General features: G+C 36.0%; 1 protein-coding gene across 4 annotated transcripts in view; it reads left to right on the top strand.

The window, feature by feature from the left end:
* Window positions 1–23688, top strand: part of LOC131076289 (NEDD8-activating enzyme E1 regulatory subunit AXR1) — a 165616-nt gene that overhangs the window by 43922 nt on the left and 98006 nt on the right. For all 4 annotated transcript variants that reach the window (XM_058013405.2, XM_058013408.2, XM_058013406.2 and 1 more), the window contains exon 8: window positions 7765–7853. In XM_058013405.2, the coding sequence (XP_057869388.2) occupies window positions 7765–7853 (89 nt within the window). The remainder of the gene's footprint in view (window positions 1–7764; window positions 7854–23688) is intronic.

The following is a 23688-nucleotide window of genomic DNA, read 5'->3' as shown; positions in this document are numbered from 1 at the left end:
GAGCCCAACCCATAGGAGACACCAATCCCCTTATCACTGGACTCCAATCCAGTAAGAGACTCTAATCTCTTTCGCAATAAGGCTTAAACCTTCGATCACTTTACAATATAATATGAATGAGCACAAACTTCTTGATCGATAAGCTTCATCAATCTGCTCAAGATCTTCAAATCAACACAATCTATTCACAAGTCTGCTCAAAGTATATTCTCAAATCTGCTCAAGCTCTCTTAAAAAGTCTTCTCAAAGTCTCTTCACAAATCTGCTCAAAGTCTCTTCACAAATCTGCTCATAAATGTCTTCAACAATCTACTCACAACTCTGCTTGAATCTTCCTTTTAATTGCTTCATGAATTTGCAACATTCTTCATATTTATTTCTCCTCCAAATTTATATCTGCTCCATTATCCACACTTCTATCTCCTCAAATTTGCTTCTGCAATTTATCTGTTCTGTTGGGTATATATGATATATCTTTATTTTCATATACCTTTTCTTCATATTCCATAAACTCTATTTATATCTTCATATCTCTATGAACAGATACAACACTTCACAAAGGATGCATTGCTTTCCAAGGGAGGTACCCTTCCTTTACTAATTGCTATCTTTCTTAAAACATAATCGCTGCTTTAATATAAACTTGATCGCTGCTCTTTTATTCTTTATCACTACCATTAACAATATTAATTGCTGCCCATGGAAGATTGGTGTCTTTGTCTTATATAGAATCGTTGCTTTTCATATAAATTGTTGCCTTTGCTCATCTCATATCTTCCGTTAGTTGGCGCTCTTTAAGACATTAACACTCCATTTATCATATTATTTGTTGCATTTGTGAAGACTTAATTGCTTCTGCTTATTAATTAAATCACTCACCTCTTGGATCACTATTACATATCTAACTTGGGTAATTAAACTTATGTATGCCTTTTCCTCAGCCACGAAAGCATAGTCAGCCAAGAAATAATTTAATTAGAATAGAATAAGTGCTTCTTACATAATTGGCCATCATGTTGATTCGATTGCATATTAATGAAGTCAGTTCAAACTAGTTGGCCACCTTTTTATGAAGTCGCTGTATAACTATAGAAGGAATATTCATTGCTGTCTAAGACAATACCTTTTTCTTTAATATACTTATCATAAACCTCACCTTTTGCAGCTTTGTTCTATTGATCATTGACAAATATTTATTAAAAATCTTTTGCTCTTTGATACAATCACTGTAATAGTGTATAAATCAAATCACATCTATGTTACCCCGAGTTTCCGGGATGGGGGGACGGGGAAATGGGTTTCCGAGACGTTTTTTTTTTCCCGGAACAGGGGACGACTGGGGGCGGCTATATATATATATCTGAAATTTAATCATAGCAACATAATAACATTTATAAATTAGAGTTTTGATTCTAATTCTAATATCATTGAATCAATGATCATTCATCAAATCATCATAGAACTAAGAACATAGCATCAAACGAATAAAATCGAATCATCATTGAATAAGATTAAGAACATAGGATAGCATCATGATTAAATTAATCAAATAAGAGTTCAAATTTCAATTTCATACATTCATAGATATAATTTATTGAAACAATGAGAAGTATCACTATCAAGTATCATATCATAGATTCATATATCAAAATATTTAAATAAGCAATGGCTGCAAGTTTCAAGTTTCAACTTTCAACAAAATGAAACATTGAAAAGTTAAAGTAATAGATAAAGAGTCAAGACTTAAAGTATCATATGAATATCATATATCAAGATAATGTATCAATGCATCATATAATGTCAGAAGTGAGAAGACTCAAAGTGACAAAGTCTCAAACTTCAAAGTCAAAACGAAACGGAACTTTGAAAAAAATAAAAAATTAATTGCTTGTAAATTATTATTATATTTATTGATTATTAATAATTATTAAATTAATAATTTATTAATTGTTAATTAATAATTAATATTATAATAATTTACAAGCGATTAATTTTTAAAAATCAGAAAAACTTTACTCGCTGTGATCAAGGATTCGGATTTCCTTAAAAAAATTATGTGCTTTCAAAATTGAAAAATAATATTTTTAGATTTTTTTATAATTTTTTTTTTAACTGCCCTTAGCGCCGGAAACGGCTACTTGTCCCTGGGATGGCTTGGGCGCCCCTGCTGTCCCCGGTACAGTCAATGGTCCCCGGAAAAATAGTTGACCGTTTCCGAGTTTCTGGGATGGTTTCCGGAAATTTTTGGGGATCAGGGACGGCTTGGAAACGTTTCCAGCTGTCCCCAAGTCCCCGAAACGGTTTCTGTTTCCGAAACGAGTGCCTTAAGGCCGGAAACGCGTTTCTAGGTAACACTGAAACACATCAATGACAATTTCTCCATCAATCTCATTCATTCCTTAATGATAATGAGTACCTTTTTGACATCAATGATAAACTTTCCAACAGGTTGTGTTAAGCCACTAGGAGATTTTTGTGTGCCTTTCTTGGAAAGAGGATCATTTCTTTTCTTTGCTTTGTTACTTACCATGTCAACATCCTTTAGTTCTTTGATATATCCCATTATTTGTTGCTTTGGCCCTTTTTACTCGGCCCTAGACAAACTTTTATTCTTAAGCAGGTAATAGTGCAAACTCAAAGGTGAAGATTCACTTGACTATATGAGGTCTTATATCATTCCCACATTGGCTACGATGCCAAAGAGTTGGTGGTGTCTCTTATTTAAATGAACTCTCTACATGTCGGGCAATTGAACTAGACTACCAATGCTTTTGTACGAATATGACAAATAAAAAAAATATTACAAATTTACAACACAACCTAGAAAAACAAAAATAAATCAGCATTATAACCCTTATATTATACATAAAAATATTAAAAGGTTTAAAAAATGTTCAAAACATTAAAAGGACAAAAAGCCCTTGATAGATAAATTGTTCCATGTAAGTTTTTTTCCCCTGATGGTGTAGATATTTCTCTTTCATAGCTTTCATCTTTACAGAAATATGTAGCAACCTTCAAAAATCAATAATGGTAGCTTGGAGGTAAAAATGTTGTTTTAGTTGTGTTTGTGAAATTAACAAAAAGAGGTTAAGAGCCCTCACTTTAAGGCAAAATTAGGTGTTGAGGCACTTTTTTTATTTTTGAGCGGGCAGCTGTAATTATGCCACGGTTTGCTTTGGTCCAGCCTGTTCAAGTGGCCTTCCCGGCCTTGAATTGAACCCACAAGGGTGGGGGGGTTGTTGAATCCTGCAACATAGTTTAAGGCTTTGTTAGCATTGCTTCTTTGTGCATAAGTCTATTTGTATTTTTTTCAATAACAAACTATAAGATATGTGGGTAATTATGTTGTGTAAGTGGCAATTTTTTTAAACTTTTAATTGTCTGGGGGCATGCCTTATCATTTGCAATTGTTTAATTGATGGAATTATTTTTCATGATGTTAAGAGTGGTGTTTTGCACAACAGATGTGTTCTATATGTTAGGATTAAGGAGCCATTTACGTTTCGATCCTATGCATTATTCATGTGTTTCCAACACTCTTTGAATGTGTCCTTGGACACATAGGGTGTCATTGGAAATTAATTTGTAATCTAGATTTTTCAAGAATTTCGACATTAATTGTTATATGCTTTCATGAAGGGGTGGAGTTGGCAGTGACAGTTATGAAGCTATTTTTAGCAAATTTCTCAACTTGGGTGTGGGAATTGAGTAGTAGAACATTTTGAATGTTGTTGGTAAGTCCCTTATGAATTGGGTAATGATTTTGGAAGCCCACCTTGGGATATGGATCATTCTGGAGGAGTTACAAATCAAAGATGCTTTCTATTATTAGTATGGTCATGGCTCATCAAGAGTTGCATTTACTATTCTTAGGAGAACCTCTTTATTTTGGATGTGGGAGTTTTTGTGTTTTACCATGGTTTGATGGTACATAGTTTTGAGAAACCATTTGTGGTATTCATCTCCTGTTTCTCTATAAGTTGGAGACATGAGATAGTAATTTTATATTGAGATTGTTTTACAACTACATAGGTGTTGTTGAATTGTTGTTAGAGTAAAGAGTGTTAGTGTCAGATTAACAAATTCTAGTTCTCTTTCTTGTGTGAAGTTTTTTCTCGAAAGGGTTTCTCTACATAATTTTGTGTTGGCATGGCTTGCTGATTATGAAATCACTTTAATAATCTTATGGTAATCCCTGTTTAAAGAAACAAATTTCAGATTTGCATGCACTTGTATGAGTTTTCTTGCAATAGTTTCACCTTGTTTCTTAACATTACAACCCACATCAACCTAGAGTTTTGGTGTGGGTTGTGTGATGGATGCACATGCAACATTATGAGCTAATATTTTTATCTATATGTAATATTAATAAATATCAACAGTGAGAAATATAACACATGCACTCAATGTTCTAACTCAAAAATCTCCAATGAGGTAGCACATTGAAAAGTTAATGAAAAGTTTATTTTATAATGTTAATTACATATGTGTTTAATATACCTATGTCATCTTTATCTTTGATACAACACAAAAAATTTGTCCTAAAGTTAGAGTGATGAATTGGGCATGTGCCAAGTCTGTTTTAAAGGGACCTATGACTGGTGAGGAAGTTTCTAATTCCAATGAATCCTAGATGGAGTAATTCAGTGCTGGGTTGACAAAAGCACCTAAGAAGGACATCTAGTGGACCTAAGGCAGTAGGGCTGATGGTCAGCTAAATGTGGTCCCGTTTTTATTTGATACCTCCCAATCACAACAACAATCAGTGTTGAGTTCAATGCAATTTTTGCGGTAAAGTTCGTTAGTTTGCCAATTTTGATTTATGCAACTTCAACGAAGTCACAAAGTCCAGATTAGTATGATATTGGTGACAGTCGTCTCATATTGGATCATGGTGGCAACAAGGATCTCACCTTTGGATATGATTGAGTTCTCTTCATAATAAGTTTTTTGATGAGCTGTAAGGACACGTTTTTCATATTTTAGAGTAATGATTTAATGTGCTTTTAGTATTGAATTTGTATGAATTCAAAATGTTTAGAGGGGATCTTCTCTACTCACCATAGTATAAGTGTATTCAAAAGCTTTTTATGTTAATTTTGTGCAGCTTTTATGAGGTTTCCCCTTCCTAAATTCACCCTAAAAACATAAATTAGCAATAATTTTAGGATTTAGGATTAGGAGCTCATCCTGACTTTCTTCCATATTATCCAACCATAGCTATTATTATGCATACCTATCAATCATTTACTTATGCCAATAATGAAATGTTAAAATATTTTCAATTGTTGTATGATTTACATATCATAGATTGCATGAGTCTCTTCTTCCTTATTCTGCTAATCCTTACAAGATGGAAGATTTATTGTGCCAAGGGCGCATGACACAGTCTACATGTGGCCCCCTCAAGGTTTCCTACCTGTCTTGGGACATTTTCGCCGTGTGACTGATTTACTCTGCCTTTCCCCCACACACTCCCTATCTTTGAAAGTACTACAGAAAGATGAAGAATCAGATCACTAGAATCTATAGGTTAAGAATTACATTTGATATGGCATTACTCGAATTACATTGTCAATTATTTACTTAGTCCTTAATTACCTGAGTGTGAATTGTCCATGTTTTATTATTATCATGACAACAGTAATATATTGCTAATATATTACTATATTAGCAATATTATATCAGATTTAATTAACCTTATGAGCTTTAGATTTTATTGACATCATTATGTTATTTTGTCATTTTTATGTTATATTACATTAATTATAGTACTGTGTTAATATGTGACCGAATTAACATATTGTATTATATTAACACTATTAACAGTTATTTATTTGCACCCTATTATATTAACAGCATTGTATTATACTAGCTGTATCATATTTGTATTAATCATATTAAATTGTATTAGTGGTATTAATTGTAATAACACGATTAAATTGTATTAATAACAGGATTAAATTGTATTAACAATACCACTCTATGATATTGTTAACAGCCTTTATATTCTTACCGTAATGTTATCAGCCAAAGTGACTGCTGATCTCTTTCTTTTTATTTTCTTTATCTTACCTGTCCGTGGGAAGAAAGCCAGACTTCTAAATGGTTTGCCGAGTTGTCAGATGGCTGAAGATATTTTCCTGCGATTCCCTTTTCATTGTTCTTTATTTCTTCTTCCTATATTTTTCCTCCCTTCTTCCTATCCGTGTCTTTCTGGAGAGGGAGGTTGCTAATATTTAGAAGCCCACGATTGGCTGTGACCTTCCAAGGGAACGCGATTGGCTGTGACATTCCAAGGGAACACGATCCCTTGGGCTATGCCGTCAGGATCCTTAAATATTACCCGGTGCCTTTGGTAGATATATAAACAAATTTTAATATATGTAAGGCACATAAACAAAGATATTAAATTGTGGATGACTTTATTAATTTGTAAGTAATATAATATTAATAATAAACTTTGTAAATTAATAATATATATTTAATAAATTGTGGATAATAAGTTTGGGAATAATAATAATCTTTTTAATAATAATAATGTACTGAAATGATTAAAGTAATCCATAAAATGAATATATATATATATAAATGAACATAATATAAGGGATATTACAACTTAATATAATCATTATGTAAATAACTAACCAATGAAATTGTTAGTTCCCTTAATCGATATTTGTTTACTCGAACTTCCTCCCATATATATTATTCGTGGTGGAATTAATAATAGTAATTGATATTGTTTGTGAAGTCTTTCTAAATCAATTTATGAATTTCTGATATGACAGTGAGTGTGGTTATTATGTTTGCTATGACATGATCGGGATCATGACATTTTAAGAGTTATTTTATAGGAAAAAGGGTTTTGTTTTAAACTTTGATATGTTATTTAGTACTTTTGAATCCAATGAGCAAGTTTAGGCAGTTTTGGGTGCAGAAAACAAATCCTGACAGGCATCCAAGAGATTCAGAGCACATGAAGTTTTAATTTAATTTCAAAGGAATACATACAAATCAGACTTGGCCTCAAGTATTATGAACCACTGATTATTGTGTCCTCATAAGTGACTTTCTGTATTCAAGCTTACAAAGTGTTTAATAACAAAATAGTTACAATAATTTTTGATAAGACTTGTGGTTCAAGAGCTCAGAAGCATGCACTAAATTTTACTAATTTAGGAATTGTGTTTTGTCTGATATTCAAAATTGTTTTTTATGCTATATTTTATGTTTATGTTCCTTCTTTGTGCTGTTAGCTACAGTAACGATCTACTAATTGTTTTAGCACATTGTACCAGATGTATTTTAACTGTTTCATCACTTTCATATTTTACACCTGAATGTTAATATTTTTATTCATCTTCAAAGGTCATTTTATCTTTTCTTTTGTCCACATTTCTTTTCAGATTGCCTAATTTTTACTTTATACCATTTCTGAGATCCACAGTTATTTAAGGTGGCACTTTTATACCTCATGACGTGTCTTATTACTTGTTTGTGTATCTAATATGGTTGCAGCTTCCTTCTTAATCCTGTTTTTTTCTTCCCCTTATATTGCTATGGTAGTTGAAGTGGCAGCCAGAAAACATTCATGCAGATCTTTCGAATGGTACATAAGATGTATTGGTGAAAATTGTTGATGTAACTCTTTACAGTAATATGTTTTTATCAGGCCTTGTGTAACTTGAGTAGTAGTATGCTTTGGAGAATTTCATATGCAAAGTTTCTTTTTTACCAAATAATCTTTACATGTTGCAGGTTCACATCTTCGTTGTATTATTAATGACAGCTCAGCTGAAGTAAGCTCTAATTCATCTGACTTTTGGGTGCTGGTAGCAGCTTTGAAGGTAATGCTATGTTCTTGATATCCTGGCAGTTATAGTCTGAATAGACTTATCTTTCATGATGAATTCAAACATTGGCTGATTGAAATTGTGTCTATTTTATTGAGTTATTACATTTTAGCCAAGAAAATTTAGTTAAAGCAAATCATTAAATGACTTTTTAAGTTCCATAGGTTGCCAGATGGGCCAATGTTCTGACTATACTGCATTGTAAAATAGTTTGGCCAAATTTCTTGAATTTCCCTATGTAGATTGTTTTTGAAAAGAAATTCTTGAGTTATTTCTATGTTTGTATTGATGATTTGAACCCTCTTGAACCTATCTGTGAACGCTCAGCAGCTTGCATTTTTCATGTTATAATATATTTTCTTAATTTAGAAACGTAGATTTGGATCCCAGAAGAAGGATTATACTCTATCCATTTCCATCTCAACACAATATATGAGATTGTAGAACATAACGGGTCCATCAAGAAAGCAACAAAAAATGTTCTGGTTTTATTCACAACGAAATTAATCTCTCAAATAAAAATTTGATACCAATAAAAAATAGCTCAAGAAGAGCTTTTACTTGGGCATGCATTCTTACTTTTTGTGAAACACATCTCCACTTTCTTCCTGGGACAGAAGACAAAGAAACTGAGTGAAAATGTTCTAAACTTGCACTCCAAATGTTGGTGATGTCTCTGGTTCATCCATTGTCAAGTTGGTGAATCGTAGAAATGACCTTGGATTTTTTTGAAGAGTAAGGAGAAACCTAGGCCTAAGTTGCATAACCGGGGGCCTGGGCATCTCCAGTGACATCACAAGCTGATTTAGCATCTAACCCACTGGAAGAATAGGCAAAAAGGAAGAAAGGAAAGAGATGTAGGATTCCATTCTTAAAGAACATATAAAAACTGGTATTATATTATGAAACTGTGATTCAGTCTCTAGAATTAATACAAATAATAATGTACTTTTTTGCAATTCATCATAATGCGAATAATTCTTTTTTTTTTTCTATATATTTTAGTGGAACCCCTTTGTCACAACTGGTATGTTTTTTATGTCTATAATTTTGAGGGTCTTGTTGTGAGGTATTCACACATTGCCCCATTGCAAATGGGGACCCCCACGTTTTTGCTTTCTAGGGTTAGCTCTTTTAGTTTTGTTGTTAGTCGTTTTAGTGTCTTAGCCTTTGCATTTGAGGGATTAAGTTTCTTAATGGTCATCAAGTTAGGTGGATCTCCTCAAGATGGAGTGAAGGAGGTCAGGTCAGTTGAGTGATTAGGGGTTATTTGGATCATTCCTAGGATTTTTTGTGTACTATCTGGTCGTGCTTCAAGTTGCTAAATCAAACCTTGGTTGAATGCATGATGTCCTCCTAGGTCCCATCCCTTACATCAAGGTCAGAGCAAACTCACCTTAAAAGTCTGGAATGCCATCCTGATCCTGAAATGCCCCGAAATTTGTCTGTCTGGAAATTTGAAGGATCCTCCAAAAACTAGATTTTGCATTATAACTCCTGGAGGTCCGAAACCACTCTCAAACATCCTGACAATATATATGGAATATAACTTGAAGTATAAATATCTTTTCTCTTTCTTATACTTAAATGTTATATTCCATATATGAATCCTGATGGAAAGACTAACTTGTCAAACAACTTCCTACCTTGACCTTGTTCTCATGAAGGACTCGAAGCAAAACATGTTATAGGTCCTGTCCTTGGAGAGGACACAAAGTGAAATGCATTTTAGGGCCGTCCTTAGGCCGGTTAGAGAGAGAACTACTTGTTTCAGATCTTGATCGATCAAATCAAATGATGCAGTTTAATTTTGATCTTGTCCTTAGCAAGGTCAAAAGCGAATTTATTATAGGTCTTGTCCCTAAGTCGGTCATGGAGCGGATTTAATCATTTTGGGCCTCTCCTTGGAAAGGACATAGAGCGAGATGCTTATCTTGATCTTAACCACTCAAATAACATGCAGCAAATTGATAAGAACATGTTTTATGAAGGTCAGCCAACGAACCTTATTTTAGGTCCTGTCCTTGGCAAGGCCAACTCGACTCGTGACTCGGCTACAACTCGGCAACAACTCGACAATGACTTGGCAAAATCTTGAAATTATATACTTTTACAATTATATATATATAAAATTATATATCATATCCCATGACTCGGGCCGAGTCTCAAAAACTCGGCGAGGTCTGCTCGGCTCGGCGACTTAGATAACTCGCACGACTTGCGGCGAGTTTGGGAACTATGATTGGTCCACACTCATGAAATGCAATTTTCTCATTGGCTAAGGAGAGTTTGTTGTAACAAACCCTAATTAGGGTTTCCATTGTAAAATCTTGGCCATTGATCTCAAATTGATCCGAGCCGTTGAATTGTATTGAGAGCACTATAAAAGGCTCAAGCTCTTCATTTGTAAAGGTTAATAGTTAATAGTTAATAGTTGGAGAATAGCTAATAGTTAGGAAATAATAGAATAGCAATTAGAATAGAAGTAGATTAGGAGAGGGAAGAATTGTTGGTATGACTTGTAAATGAGATATTGTTTTCATTGAAGTTATGGTGAAATTTGTTATTTCAACAAGCCTCATGGTTCTACTTCTCAATTTATTTTCATGTTGATTAGATTGAATGGAAGAAGTTGTTTAATGTATTAATGTGGAATCCGCCTAGTCCACACCACTAGCCTCTTACTGATTGTGAGTGTGCCTTGTGTGGTCAACTGGATTGATATGAGCTTAACTTCGAATCGTTCTACACTCATTGCTTATGCATTAAATTGAATGGTAATTGATGTTTGATGGTATTGATTCAAATATCTTTGAAAGATCCTTAGAAGATTGCATTGAGCTTGTGTCAAATTGTTCAAGTTGATGGTGAGACCTCGCTCAGTAGGATTTCATCTAGTCATTCACTCATCTTCCTACATTCTTAGGATTATAATAGACTCTCTCGAACCCTACCTCTTTTGCCCTTTTTTAAATCTTCTAATTGAGTAGATAGGACCTAAGTTCCAGCAAATCAAGCATTCAGGCATTCGAATATAAGTCCCCTTGTGATTCCAGCATAATCACATCAACCAACAAGCTTACCCACACATAGTGACCCTACATTCATGAACCTTGGTGTTGTCTCAAATGATCGTTAAGCTAATCTTCAGCATCTGAGAGATTTTGTTCAAGAGAGGATAAGATACTTATGGTATTTTATTTTGTATTCGCATGTGCGTAAAAAACACATCAACAGGTCTCTCGGTCCCCTTTCCTGTCCCCCAAAATTGGGCTAACATAGTTTTAGAACTTAACTGAAACACCTAAATATCTAAACTTAACTAAAACACCAAAATATCTAAAGTTTAGAAACATGGTGTGCAAAGGTGGATTCGTAGTAGAACCTTACTGGCCTTCTCTGCTATGGTAAGTAGGCAATCGTTTCCAATTGAGCTCTTATGGCTGTTGAGAAATTTACAAAGAGTATGAAAATTAGCACAATTTGAAGTTACTTGTTTTGTTCAACAATTATTTTAGAGATGATTATTGATTTCATTTCATCTAGCAGGATTTGTTGTATAGAACAAGGCAGATGGTATTTGAACCTTTATCATCCATAATTTTCAATATCTTTAAACAATCAAATTGCCTGGATTTTATTATAGGTTAGTACATTGAAGTTAAATCAAATTTCATGATTGATTGTCAATCTATCAGATAAATTGTGGAATCAATGGATTGGTATTGCATATTCAACACATTATATTTATTCTTTAGTACTTCTCAAAATTTAAGCTTTTTTTAGTTTGTTTAGTTATTTTTAGGTATTTATAACTTAGTTCATGTTTTAAAATTTCAAACATTAACTTCTATACAGTATTTTAGTCACCATTGCTAAAATTGAAATCTTTTAGCTGCCCCTAAGATCCATGGCTTCCTTTTGCCCATTCCTAAAACCTGGAAAAACATTGATAAAACCGAGTTTAGAGACTGCATAGGTATATTTTCTATTAATTTTGGAGCAAAAAGGAGTGCAATACACATCATAGTGTTATACATAGTTACTACGAGATGGATACTGTTATTGTTATAGGAGGTGGGGTGGGTATTGGTATGCCATTTTTAAAAAGGTTGTAGGTGGGTACTTGGAGGCATATATATATATTTAAATACTAAAATGAATATACATATACCATAGAAACAAGATTGTCATAGATTCACCCTCGGACTCGGACTCGGACTCGGCTGAGTCTGGGATAGGCTCGCTGAGTTTGACGGACTAGCCAGACAAGTTGAGTCTAGGTGAGTCTCATTACTTGGAATCTGCCAAACTCAATTTTTTTTTTCAAGTTTCAAAATTTCAATACTTTTTTAGTTTATGAAATGCCCCCAGAATATACATGAAATATAACATTTTACTCCACATCTTTGTCTTCAAGTTAGTCTCATTATCTTCATCAAAATATATACATGAAATATAACATTAAAGTATAAGTCACATTTCAATATGTGTTTTTCCTTTCTATACTTCAAGTTATATTTCATGTATATATTGGTAGGATGCTTGAGGGTGGTTTCAGCTCTCTAGGAGTTATAATGCAAATTGTAGGTTTTAGAAGATCTTATAAATTTTTAAACTTGCTCAAATTTAAGTAATTAGCAAGCTTCTATCAACATTGTCTTGCTCTATGTATCTCACTCTGTTTATCTACCTTGACCATATTACTTTCTCTATCCCCTCTTTCTATCTCTCTATCTCACTCCCTTCTCTCTCTCCCAAGATCTAGACCTATCTCTCTACCTCTCTCTCTCTCTCTCTCTCACCTCCAGATCCCCATGAGGTGTGCCACCCTCAACCTTGTTTTGATGTTGCCCTCAAACCTTCATCAAACTATAAGTTTATGCAAGTTAGGCCAATGATGAATCATGGCCATAAAAATCTACATAATACATATGCCTTGTTCCAAATCTTTACATATTCATAGTTTAAAAAATGTCATGGCTGAAACATCATCTAGGACTTGCCTTAGACGCCTTCGTGGGAAGGATGCAGGCTCCTCCAAGCCATAGACTTCTAGTTATTGTTTTGATATTTGTATGGAACTTTTGATTTCATGGATTTCATATTTTATGAGTTTTGTATATATTTGACAATATTTATATATCTAAGTGTGCTATTTCTTTTAGCTACACTTTGCATTTATACTTATGTGATCAAATTAGATTCTTTTGGATGATGTTATTGTGTCTTTAAGGTTTATTTAATAAAGGGTGCATGAAACCAAACCGTTCGATGAAGAAGGCACAACACGTCGTATGTGGAGTGAGTGGGAGGAAATTGCCAAAAACCTGCCACTCCTCGACGAAGATCTTGTCGACCTAGAAAACAACCACTCCGTACAATCAATATCGAGTGAAGAGGATGAAGAAAACTTCAGGACCAAGTCCTCATAAAGTAGCTCGTTTGGATTGTAATCGGTTCTGCATATCTATTCTAGTTGTCATATGACAACACTAATTAGTGGTGTCATATGATAACTACAATAGTTATCGTATTAACATATTTTTCTCTTATACCGATCCATAATCGGGTTGCATTTACCATCGATTACCATGAAATAGCATTAAGAATAAACCAATTAGTGATCGGTTAATGATAACTAAAATTGCATTAGAAACTAACCGATTCATTATTGGTTACAATGATAATCAAACCGCATTAAATCACAAACCGATTGGCATCGATTATCATTTGTTATGTATCGGCATTTATATTAACTGATAGTTATCAGTTTGCATTATGAAGAGGCACCACCCTTGATCAAGACATGTCTTGATCGGACATGTCATGAGACATGTCCGGTCAAGGCATGCCTTGATCTTACAAGGCAATGCCTATATATATGTGCTGTGAAGAATGCTGGAGAAATATCAAAATCAATAAATATTATCTACAGCCACCTGCAAACAAAGAAGTTTCAGTTCATAATCAGAGATAACTAGAGAGCATACATTAATAGCATTGAATATTGTCTAAGGAATTAAAAGAAAGACAAAATCCTTAACATTCCACTTTTGAACATAAATTTGAATACTTTTACATTCTGAATATTCATATGTGATCATTTGTATATGCAACGTGTATGTGTGCACAACTTTGATTTCTTCATCTTGCTATAAGCCTATAAGTTAATAGGCTTCATCAATAATTTCTTTTTCTTTTTCTTCTCCAGAATATAAAAGTGTCCTGGCTTGACAATATTATTACGCCTTTTCTTCTACGTAAGTCCTTTTTCTAATGATGCTATCTTTGAGTAGCCATTCTTGAAAATTATAAGGCCTTTACTTTTTCTGTTAAACATATAAAGGGATTTTGGGACACTAGTCTCAAAAAGGTTGGTGGGATGACAACATCCATATGGCTTTTACTTATCACACTGAGTCAGTAATAAAAAGAATGCACCATAACAGAAGCTTCCAGCTTGTTTCCTCCATCATACTGCTTTTAAAGAAAAAGAAAAAAATGCTATTTAGAAGTTTAGACAATAACCAATCTTTTTCACATGCATACTACTTATGGCTATGTTCCAATGGTGTTTCAGTATAGGGATAGCAGTGTGGGAGCCCTTTTTTGGGATGATGGGGAGCTGGCAGTGTGTATACATATATAAATTATTATTACATAGGGTATTCAAATTTCTACAAGTTTATCTATATGTAACATCAAAATTAAAATGTTGACAGCAATATAGCAGCAATTAAAAATTATGAGCAATAAATGTATCTGACAACAGTGGCAGCTGTGTATATCATTAAGATAGTGACACCATGTATCTTATAGGCCTATATTTCCATATGAACTACCTCCTCAACTTGTGTATACCATTTTATGGAGTCCATTTCTTTCTATTTGGAATATATGCTTCAACATAATTTCTCCAGATTTACATTGATCTGTGTTTTGTTGGTGTGATCTGCCTCCTCAACAGAAAGCATGTACCATTTTATGAACTTCATACCAACTTGAAAAAGGAATCTCAGCATAAATTCTCCTCGCCCTATATTTTTGTGTGAACTACAAGCACAGAGAAAACACATCTTGATTGGGTTTTGATGGCATTCTTATGACTAAGTGTGGTGCATCTTCAAAATAAGCATGGCCTAAAAGGTCAAACATGCATATATAATGTTTTATTGTTGGCAAATTGCAATAGGAGACACCAATTCAATTTGAGAATGAATTGAAAGTTAAACATGCACATGTAATATTTATTGATTAATTGTAGGCTAAGTCATAGGATTCGCCAAATTTTCCCCATGAAATTCGAAATTCGGCGAACTTCAAAGAACTGCTGAAAAATTGTTGAAATTCGCTCCAAATTCATATGGATTAAATGGTGTAACATTTTTAATAAAATATATTTGAGGAAACCACTTTCTGTAGGTGTTTTTCCCCATCGCTTAAGGGTTCAGGATGATTTTTTCCGCCGTGTTAGGGTTTTGCCTTTATCAATGGGTTCAATAGTCTTTCTTGAATTTACATCACATCACCTAGCATTAGACATTCTGAAGCATTTGACGAATGGCAAAGGGCTTTTCTAAGGACTCTGCAACAATTTGCATGGAGTGATAGATTCGAAAATTTGACACTCAACATAACATACTATACACGTTAAACAATAGTCTTAATATAATTAATTTATGAATTTATTAGAATTAAACTTTAAGATTTTAACATGTAATATAATTCTATTTCAAGTTAAATATTTCTAATTTATCAATATAATATTATATATGTCTAAAATATTATATGTAAATATTAATATTTTTAATTAATAAATATAGTATTATATATATTTAAAATTTATTATTATTTAATTCACAAATTATGATTTTTTTTTTTTGATTGGTAATTTTTGTGTTATATTGATTTCCAAAAAAGGCTACAATAATCCGAGGCCATACAAATTTCAAAATCGGCCCAAAAAACTAACAGTCCTAGCCTACTATGAAGAGCGTTCAAGCTAAAACGGAAATAAAACCAGTATTGTGCATTTCTGCACTAAATATTACAATCATCCATAAAATATTGTTTTTTTTTTTAAAACCAACAACTAGCAGAAAGCAAAAAACGATTTTTTAGCACCGTATCCCCTCAGTCGGTATCGCTCTGGTTCGTCTACTTCTCCTCCTCATCTGCAATGTCTGCCAGAGCTTTTCCTTTGGTTGCTTCAGTCTCCATCTTCAGGATGCAATCCAAATTCCCAAAGTCTGGGTCTCCTTCTAGACTTGCTAAAAACTGGACCGCCCGCCCTTCCTCAAACCGGTCTCGCAGTTCTCTTCCCACCTCCATGCGCGCCACCACCTTAAGGGCTTTCAGTACCTCATCTGTTCTTATGAGTTTGACGCAGAGCTTCATGGCTTCCCAGCCTATGCGATCTCGCTCTCTGCATTGCTCCTTTATTCGATTCTCCGACCCGCAAACAAAGGGTAATATCTCCTCGACATCTCCTTCCCGAATGCGGATTCCAGTCTGAGGGATCACCCACTCCAAAATGGAGTCAAGGTTGATCAAATAGTCCCCATCAATCAACTTTGTCATCGTGAGCTTAATTTTTTCCACCTCTGGTTCAAATTCGCATGCCCGAGCCATAATCAAGGAATAAATCTCCATGTTCGTCTTGTACCTGAAGTGAATGTGCACCAACTCCTCCCCTAGCATTAGACGCGCTGCACTCCATAGTTTCTCTTCCTTGTATTTGAAGAGTCCTTGCATTCTTTTATCTGACACTGTTCCCAGAAAAGGAACCAGTTTCTTCTCGGTTCTTAGGGTAAAATTTGCCTCCATTGAACCTGCTCAAAACCTGTTAACTCCAAAAACTACACTGCAAAAGACATAAAAACTCACATTAATCCGATTCTTTGATAATACATTGCTCATAAGCCAAATTGGTAATTCCTTCGCCGTCATTTGCGACGGGTCATAAATGCATAATCAATGATATAAATGGAAAAGGATTTCACAACAGATTTGCTGTCCTCCGCCATTGTCTCGATCAGACACTCAACACTCAGTAACTGCCTCATTAATTGCAGTGCTTTTGAAAGGGTGTCCTTGTCCTTACGGGATGTCTTGCGTGCTTATTGATTTTTTCATACTTCTAGGACTGCATTAATTCCACTTCCACACTTTGCCATCTCCCTTCCACCACTTGGCCATTTGGCTTGTCATGTCACATCCGATGTTGGAGAGGAGGTCTGCCACTACATTGGCACCTCGCCTGACATGGGAGACCCGAAAATCCTCAAAGGAGTTAAGTTTTTCTCGAATGATCTCCACCCAATGGGATAGTTTCCATGACGGGGTGTTACCCTTTGCTATTGCATTGATAATCACTTGGGAGTCTCCTTCCAGGTGCAACTTTGGGATTTTCATGTTTATAGCCAATTCAGTGGCCATTAGTGCCGCTTGTGCCTCTGCTTTGTTATTTGTTCCATCCTGCAATCTTCATGCACCCTTGAAAAGGATGACCCCTTTATCATCTCTCACGACTACTCCCACTCCTGAGGTTCCCGGGTTTCCTCTAGATGCCCCATCAAAGTTTATTTTTATCCACTCCTTAGTTGGCGGATCCCATTTAACCTCTTCTTTTTCTAAAGGGGGATTAACCCTCAAGGACCCATTAACGGGTTGGCAATTCACAAGTGGCCAATTGGCTTGAATGATTCTGTCCTCTCTAGTATAGGGATGTTTTGCCAGATTATGGTTTCTGGCTGCCTCTAAGACTGATTCCGCTATCGCTCTTTCAACTCTTAACAGCAAACTCTCCGTTGAGTCTTCTTTTTCTTGGAATATCCTTCTGTTTCTTTCCTTCCAAATCTCCCATACTACAAGGGATGGCACCACTAGCCATAGATTGGAAAAGATTGATCTACGGCTCGGTATATTCCAGCTAGAGAAAAGGTCAAGGACTATATTAGGTAGAGGAGCCATCCATCCTAGCTACCCTAAAAGGAAGCTTCATACCGTTTGCGCTTCCTCGCATTGTAGAAGCAAATGATCCAGGGATTCCTTTGCCTTTTTGCACATTATGCATCTGAAAGGGCCCAAGAAGCCCAATCTGCGCAATCTTTCCCCTGTCAGTATGCGCTTTTTCAGAGCCAGCCATGTGAAGACTCCTACTTTTGGTAGAATTGGGGAGCTCCACATACGTTTTATTGGCCATTCCTTTCTTTCTTCCGTTTTGTCAAGAATGTTGTAACCAATCTTCACCGAGTACTGCCCCGATTTTGAACCACACCATCTCAAAGTGTCTTCCTTTGTAGACAACATAGGGGTGTACTCCTGCATGATCCCCTTTAACATCTCTTTTTGATTTGCTGATAATGGAAGAGTTTCTACGTCTTTCCATTCGCACATATCTACCCCCTGGACCTTGTTTTTCAAGAGAAAATCTCCTACCTTTTCTCCCCATTGGATTCTAGTAACCTGTTTAATATTCTTAATATCTTGTCTGTCTGAAAGGGCTGGTCTCCCTCCCAAGAGTCTGTCCAAAATTTGGCCATTGTCCCATTACCTATTTCCCAATTGATGTGTTTTGTGATGACATGTCTGCACGAGGCAATAAAATTCCATATGGCTGAGCCTTTTGGTAAGGAGGTGATTGTGAATATTCGTTCCCTGCTCATATTTAGGTACTTGTGTTTTAAAACTTGTACCCACTTCTGATTCGGCTGAGCGTAGATCTGCCAAATCACTTTTGCCCCCATTGCTTCATTTAAAAGTTTCTAGTTTCTCAGTCCTACTCCCCCTGCTTGTTTGTCTTAACAGACTTTATCCCACGCGACCAAAGGAATTTTGTCATTTGTTTCTTTGTCATTCCACAAAAATTTTCTCATCCCCCTGTTTATACAATTTATCACTTTCTCCGGAATCTTTAGGGCTGTCATGGAGAATATGGGGAGGGCAGAGAGGACTGCTTTGAGTAGCATGATCCGCCCAGAAAGAGTAAGCCATTTACTCTTCCAACCTTCAAGGCGGTTTGCACAAGCATCAATAAGGTTGTTCCATAGGGTAGGGCCATTCTTCCCACCAAATAAGGGGGTACCCAAACCCTTTCCAGGAAGGGTACCCATTTTGACCTCTAAGATATTTGAAATTACTTGCTGTCTGTCAATCTCTATATTAAAGAAAATAGCTTCCGATTTCGTCCAGTTAACCTGCTAACCACTTGCTCTGCAGAAATCATCTATTGTCTTGCTAATCACTCGGACCTCTTGAAGTGAAGACTGTCCACACAGCAGGGTATCATCCGCAAATTGCTGATGAGTAACTGGCTCCATCCCTTCCGCAATTTTAATTCCTTGCTATCTTCCTCGTTGTTGGTGTGATCGAATTAGTCTTCCCAAGACTTCTGCTAATATAATGAATAGAAAAGGTGATAATGGGTCTCCTTGTCTAAGCCCCTGTGTGGTTTGAAAAAAGCCTTGTGGGCTACCTGTTGACGTGTATTTTGTACACAGCCTAACACAGAATAAAATACCCAAGGGTACCTTATCCTCTCTTGAATAAAGTTTCCGAATGCTGAAGATATCGCGAAAAGGATCAATCGGAGAAACTTCAAGGTTCTTGTATGTAGGGTCTCTACGTGTGGATAAGCTCCAGTGGTATGATGTGATTTGCTGGAATCACAAGGGGACTTACATTTGATGATTGAACTTCTGATTTGCTTTGAATATTGCTGGAACACAGGCTCTTGCTAGCTTAGATTTGGAAAAAATGGAAAAAGGATGAGGGCGAAGAGAGGATCTAATCCTAATACTAAGAATGTAGGAGCAATGATTGATCTTTGATGAAACTCTAACTAGGTCTTGTTTTGACATCGCAGGACCATCTCCACAAGGCTAGTGCGATCTTCGAAGGAAAGCTTTATGATGTTCAAATCATCACTGCAGGCATAGACACCATCAGGTTGATGCATATCAATGAAGAAGCGACAATTGAAGTTAAGCTTAAGCTGAATGATTCCAGTTGACTACACAAGGCAAGTCTGCAATCAACAAACTGCTAGTAGTATGGATATACGAATTTCACCATCAATCAAGCACATTTCTTCCACTCATCTAATAACATGAAATCAAACATGAGAAGTATAAAGACCATGCAAATTGTCGAATCGACCCATAAATTTCACCATTTCTTCAATGAAGTTACAAGTCTTTTACAACAACCTCTTGGCAACAATCTTTGCCTTCTCTCTCTACTCTACTCTAATTGCCATTCTAATCACCTTCTAGCTACTCTCTATTCACTAACTAACTCTAACTATCCCCCTTTACAAAATGAAATGCCAGGGCTTATATAGTGCCCTCAATACAATTTGATGACTTAGATCAATTCGAGATCAATGGCCAAGATTCAACAATGAAAACCCTAATTAGGGTTTGTTACAACCATTACATAACATTTAATGCTTGACCAATGATAAAATTGTATTGCTTGGACACATGTCCTCTCTGGAAAAATCGACCAATGAATAGCCGGGGTAGGTACATCGAAGTTTGTGCCACCTCCCATGAGTTAGGTACATCGAATCTGGACATGCTGAGGTGGACCACACTGACTGGATGAGCGATGACTAGGATGCCACCTCATTTGACACTTGGAACTTGGTAGATATTCAACTTGATGTTGTTGAGAAGCTAGCTTTAATTAATTCTTCTGGAACTATCTGCTTCTTCAACGAACCCTTTGCTTTGACTTCTTGTGTCCTTGATTTGCAGGATGATTTTGTACCTTGCCTTGAAACGCTGGATTGGAGGAGGCCGCCCTTGTCTTTACTTGATCGTCCTTGAGGAGACCATCCTTGATCTGGCTTGATTTTCCTTGAGGAGAACCTTCCGACTTGTAAATCCTTTGAGCTTGGGAGTCGCCATCTTGATACCTACACAACATTTCAAAATTAGTAACATGATTTTGCAATGAATAACTAGATTAGAGATTAAATTTAGGAAACTTCATGATAAGTCCTTGAGTTATCATTTCCTAAAAAACGATTGAGCTATCACAATTCAAAATTTCAAAATTCAAACTTTAAGGCTATGACGATCAAAATTTAAAATTAAAACAAGGGATCTTGCCATACCTTACTTGAGAGCTAACTCAAAAAATGCAAAATGAAGAAAATCGCCTAGGCAAAAATTAATGTTTGAAACTTTCAACGTGATCTCCTTCAAACGAGCGATCCTCTTTAGTAATTCGCCACCTTTGGGGGGGGGTCTTCAATGTAGTCTTTGGCAAGTTCGCCCCACTTTAACTTCAAGTTCGCACTCCCTTTGCTAAATTCGCACTTCTCCTTTATGAAATTCACTCCTTGTAAATACAAATCGCACCTCTCTTTGTCTTCTCCAAATCGCATATGAATGAAGGTGAAATGATGATTTGAAAATGAAATTATCACCTTCCCTTTATAGGCGCTTACCCCATGCATTACCTTAGGCCGACTTTTGCAAAATAAGGTAATTAAAAGCAATTTTAAAATAAAACCAAAGGCCGACTTTGTAAGAATAAAACAAGTAAATCCAAGCGCTCCAAGTTTTCATTTAAAATAATAATTAATTAATTAAATGCCATTGTTTTTAATTAATTCGTTTTTTTTTTTAAATAGGCAAAATTAATCAATTAAATGCTCATGCGTTAATTTTTAAATGCTATCAATTGAATATTCCAATTTATCGATTTTTCTAGCATTTAATAAAATTCAAAAAAAATGTTTTAACGCCAAAACTTGGAGATGGTGGAAAGATACAAACCATTATCGCCCTGGTCCCTTGGTGAGGGACAGGAGCGATCTTGGTGTTTTCTCCTTGATCTTGCTTCTTCAATCACCAATCTTCATTATATGGCAAGCAATGACGTTATCCCTTCGCTTCATGCATATTCTACTTGTCGTTAACAAGGCATATTCGATGTTTAAATGGTTTTCGCCCTGGTCCCTTGGTGAGGGACAGGAGCGAATTTTATGCTCTAGCCAACATTTGCTATCCTTCAACCTTTGCTTCTTGTTCGTTGCCTTCCAAATGATATCTTCGACCTTGTGCAACCTTGTACGTCCTTGACTTGGCGTGATTTTTGAATGAACTGGTTAATAAAATGAAGATCGCCCTGGTCCCTTACTGAGGGACAGGAGCGAATTTGGACTTGTAGGCTCCATCACACTTTGCTAACTTCAAAAATTATCTTCAATAGACTCGTTGTGTCCCCTTTCATTCATCCTTGGCCGGGAGTTTGTTCAAACTTGGCGAGAAATTGACCTAAGGCAAAAATCGCTCTGGTCCCTTGGAGAGGGACAGGAGCGCCTAGGACAAAATAGGCTTCATTGGCGTCCTGCACTCTTCAAAATTATATTCAATAGATTCGTTACGCCTCCTTTTACTTGCCTCAAACTTAAAAAAACTCATTTCACTTCGCCAAAACTTGTCTTATAAGAAAATCGCTCTGGTCCCTGAGAGAGGGACGGGAGCTATCATTGAAATTCGCCCTGGTCCCTGGCAGAGGGACAGGAGCGATTTTGCTTCTAGGGTCAATTTTCCTCATGATTGCGCTTTCAAGTTATATTCAACCGATAAAATGTATCTCCTTTGATCTTATCAATTTGCGAAATCGTTCAAATCTTTCAAGGGCAAGGCAATTTTGGATTTCAAGCTCCGGTCCTTCAGTGAGGGACAGGAGCGATTTTTGTCCTCCAGGCCCAAATGCTTCACTTTTCACCATGAAATGTCTTTGCTAGGGAAGATATCATCCTGCTTCATGTTATGAATAAAAGTTAATGTCCAAAAAAGGTCTAAAATTGTGCATATAAAGAAAATCGCTCTGGTCCTTCAGTGAGGGACAGGAGCGAATTTGACCTTCTAGGCAAAAACTTTTTCATTTCATTGCTTTTGATCAAGTCTGGATGCTCTATCATGCTCATTTTGCCCTTCACCATGCCTTTGATGTCTCAATTCGTCCAAACAAGGTCAGGAATGGCTCAACTAAGCTTTTTCGCTCTGGACCCTTGGTGAGGGACAGGAGCGCTTCGCCTTGGTCCTCCTGGGAGGGACAGGAGCGAAATTCGCTCTGGATCCTCAGGGAAGGACAGGAGCGAAATTTGACTTTTCGAACTCTCTATCAGGACAATTTTAATGGAATATAACATTTAAGTACTCTTATACTTTAAGTTATATTCCATATATACTCTCAGGATGTTTGAGAGTGGTTTCAGACCTCCAGGAGTTATATTGCAAAATCTAGTTTTTTGAGGTTTTTCAGTTTCCAGACTTAGTCAAATTTCAGGATCAGGACATTCCAGACTTAGCCAAATTTCAGGATCAGGACTTTCAGACTTAGCCAAATTTTCAGGACATTCCAGACTTAGCCACATTTCAGGATCAAGACATCACTCAAGCCGGATTTGCTATCCATGTGATCCCCTTGGCGACACTCAAAATGCAAAGGCCAGCTGACAAAACCCTAAAAGACCTAGAAAACAAACCCTAAAAAGCGAAAAAAACAAGGGTCCCCATTTGCAATGGGGCGATGTGTGAAAACGTCACAACACTACCATTGACCAATATAGAAGTCCACACCCCCCCTATACAGGCCCGTATTCAGCTAATCCGTTCTTTGGAGAAGCCAAATCTTTGCAAGACCCGGAGAAGAAATTCCCTATCCACCATGTCATATGCTTTTCTAATATCTAATTTGATCATCATTCTATCCACTTTCGCCTGACAGACTGTGTGAATGGCCTCATGGGCAATTATTATTCCTTCCACAATTGACCTACTTGGGACAAAGCTGCTCTGTT

The sequence above is a fragment of the Cryptomeria japonica genome, chromosome 4 (assembly GCF_030272615.1).
Source record: "Cryptomeria japonica chromosome 4, Sugi_1.0, whole genome shotgun sequence".
In the NCBI taxonomy this organism is placed as follows: domain Eukaryota; kingdom Viridiplantae; phylum Streptophyta; class Pinopsida; order Cupressales; family Cupressaceae; genus Cryptomeria; species Cryptomeria japonica.
This window is presented reverse-complemented; position numbering and strand designations above follow the sequence as displayed.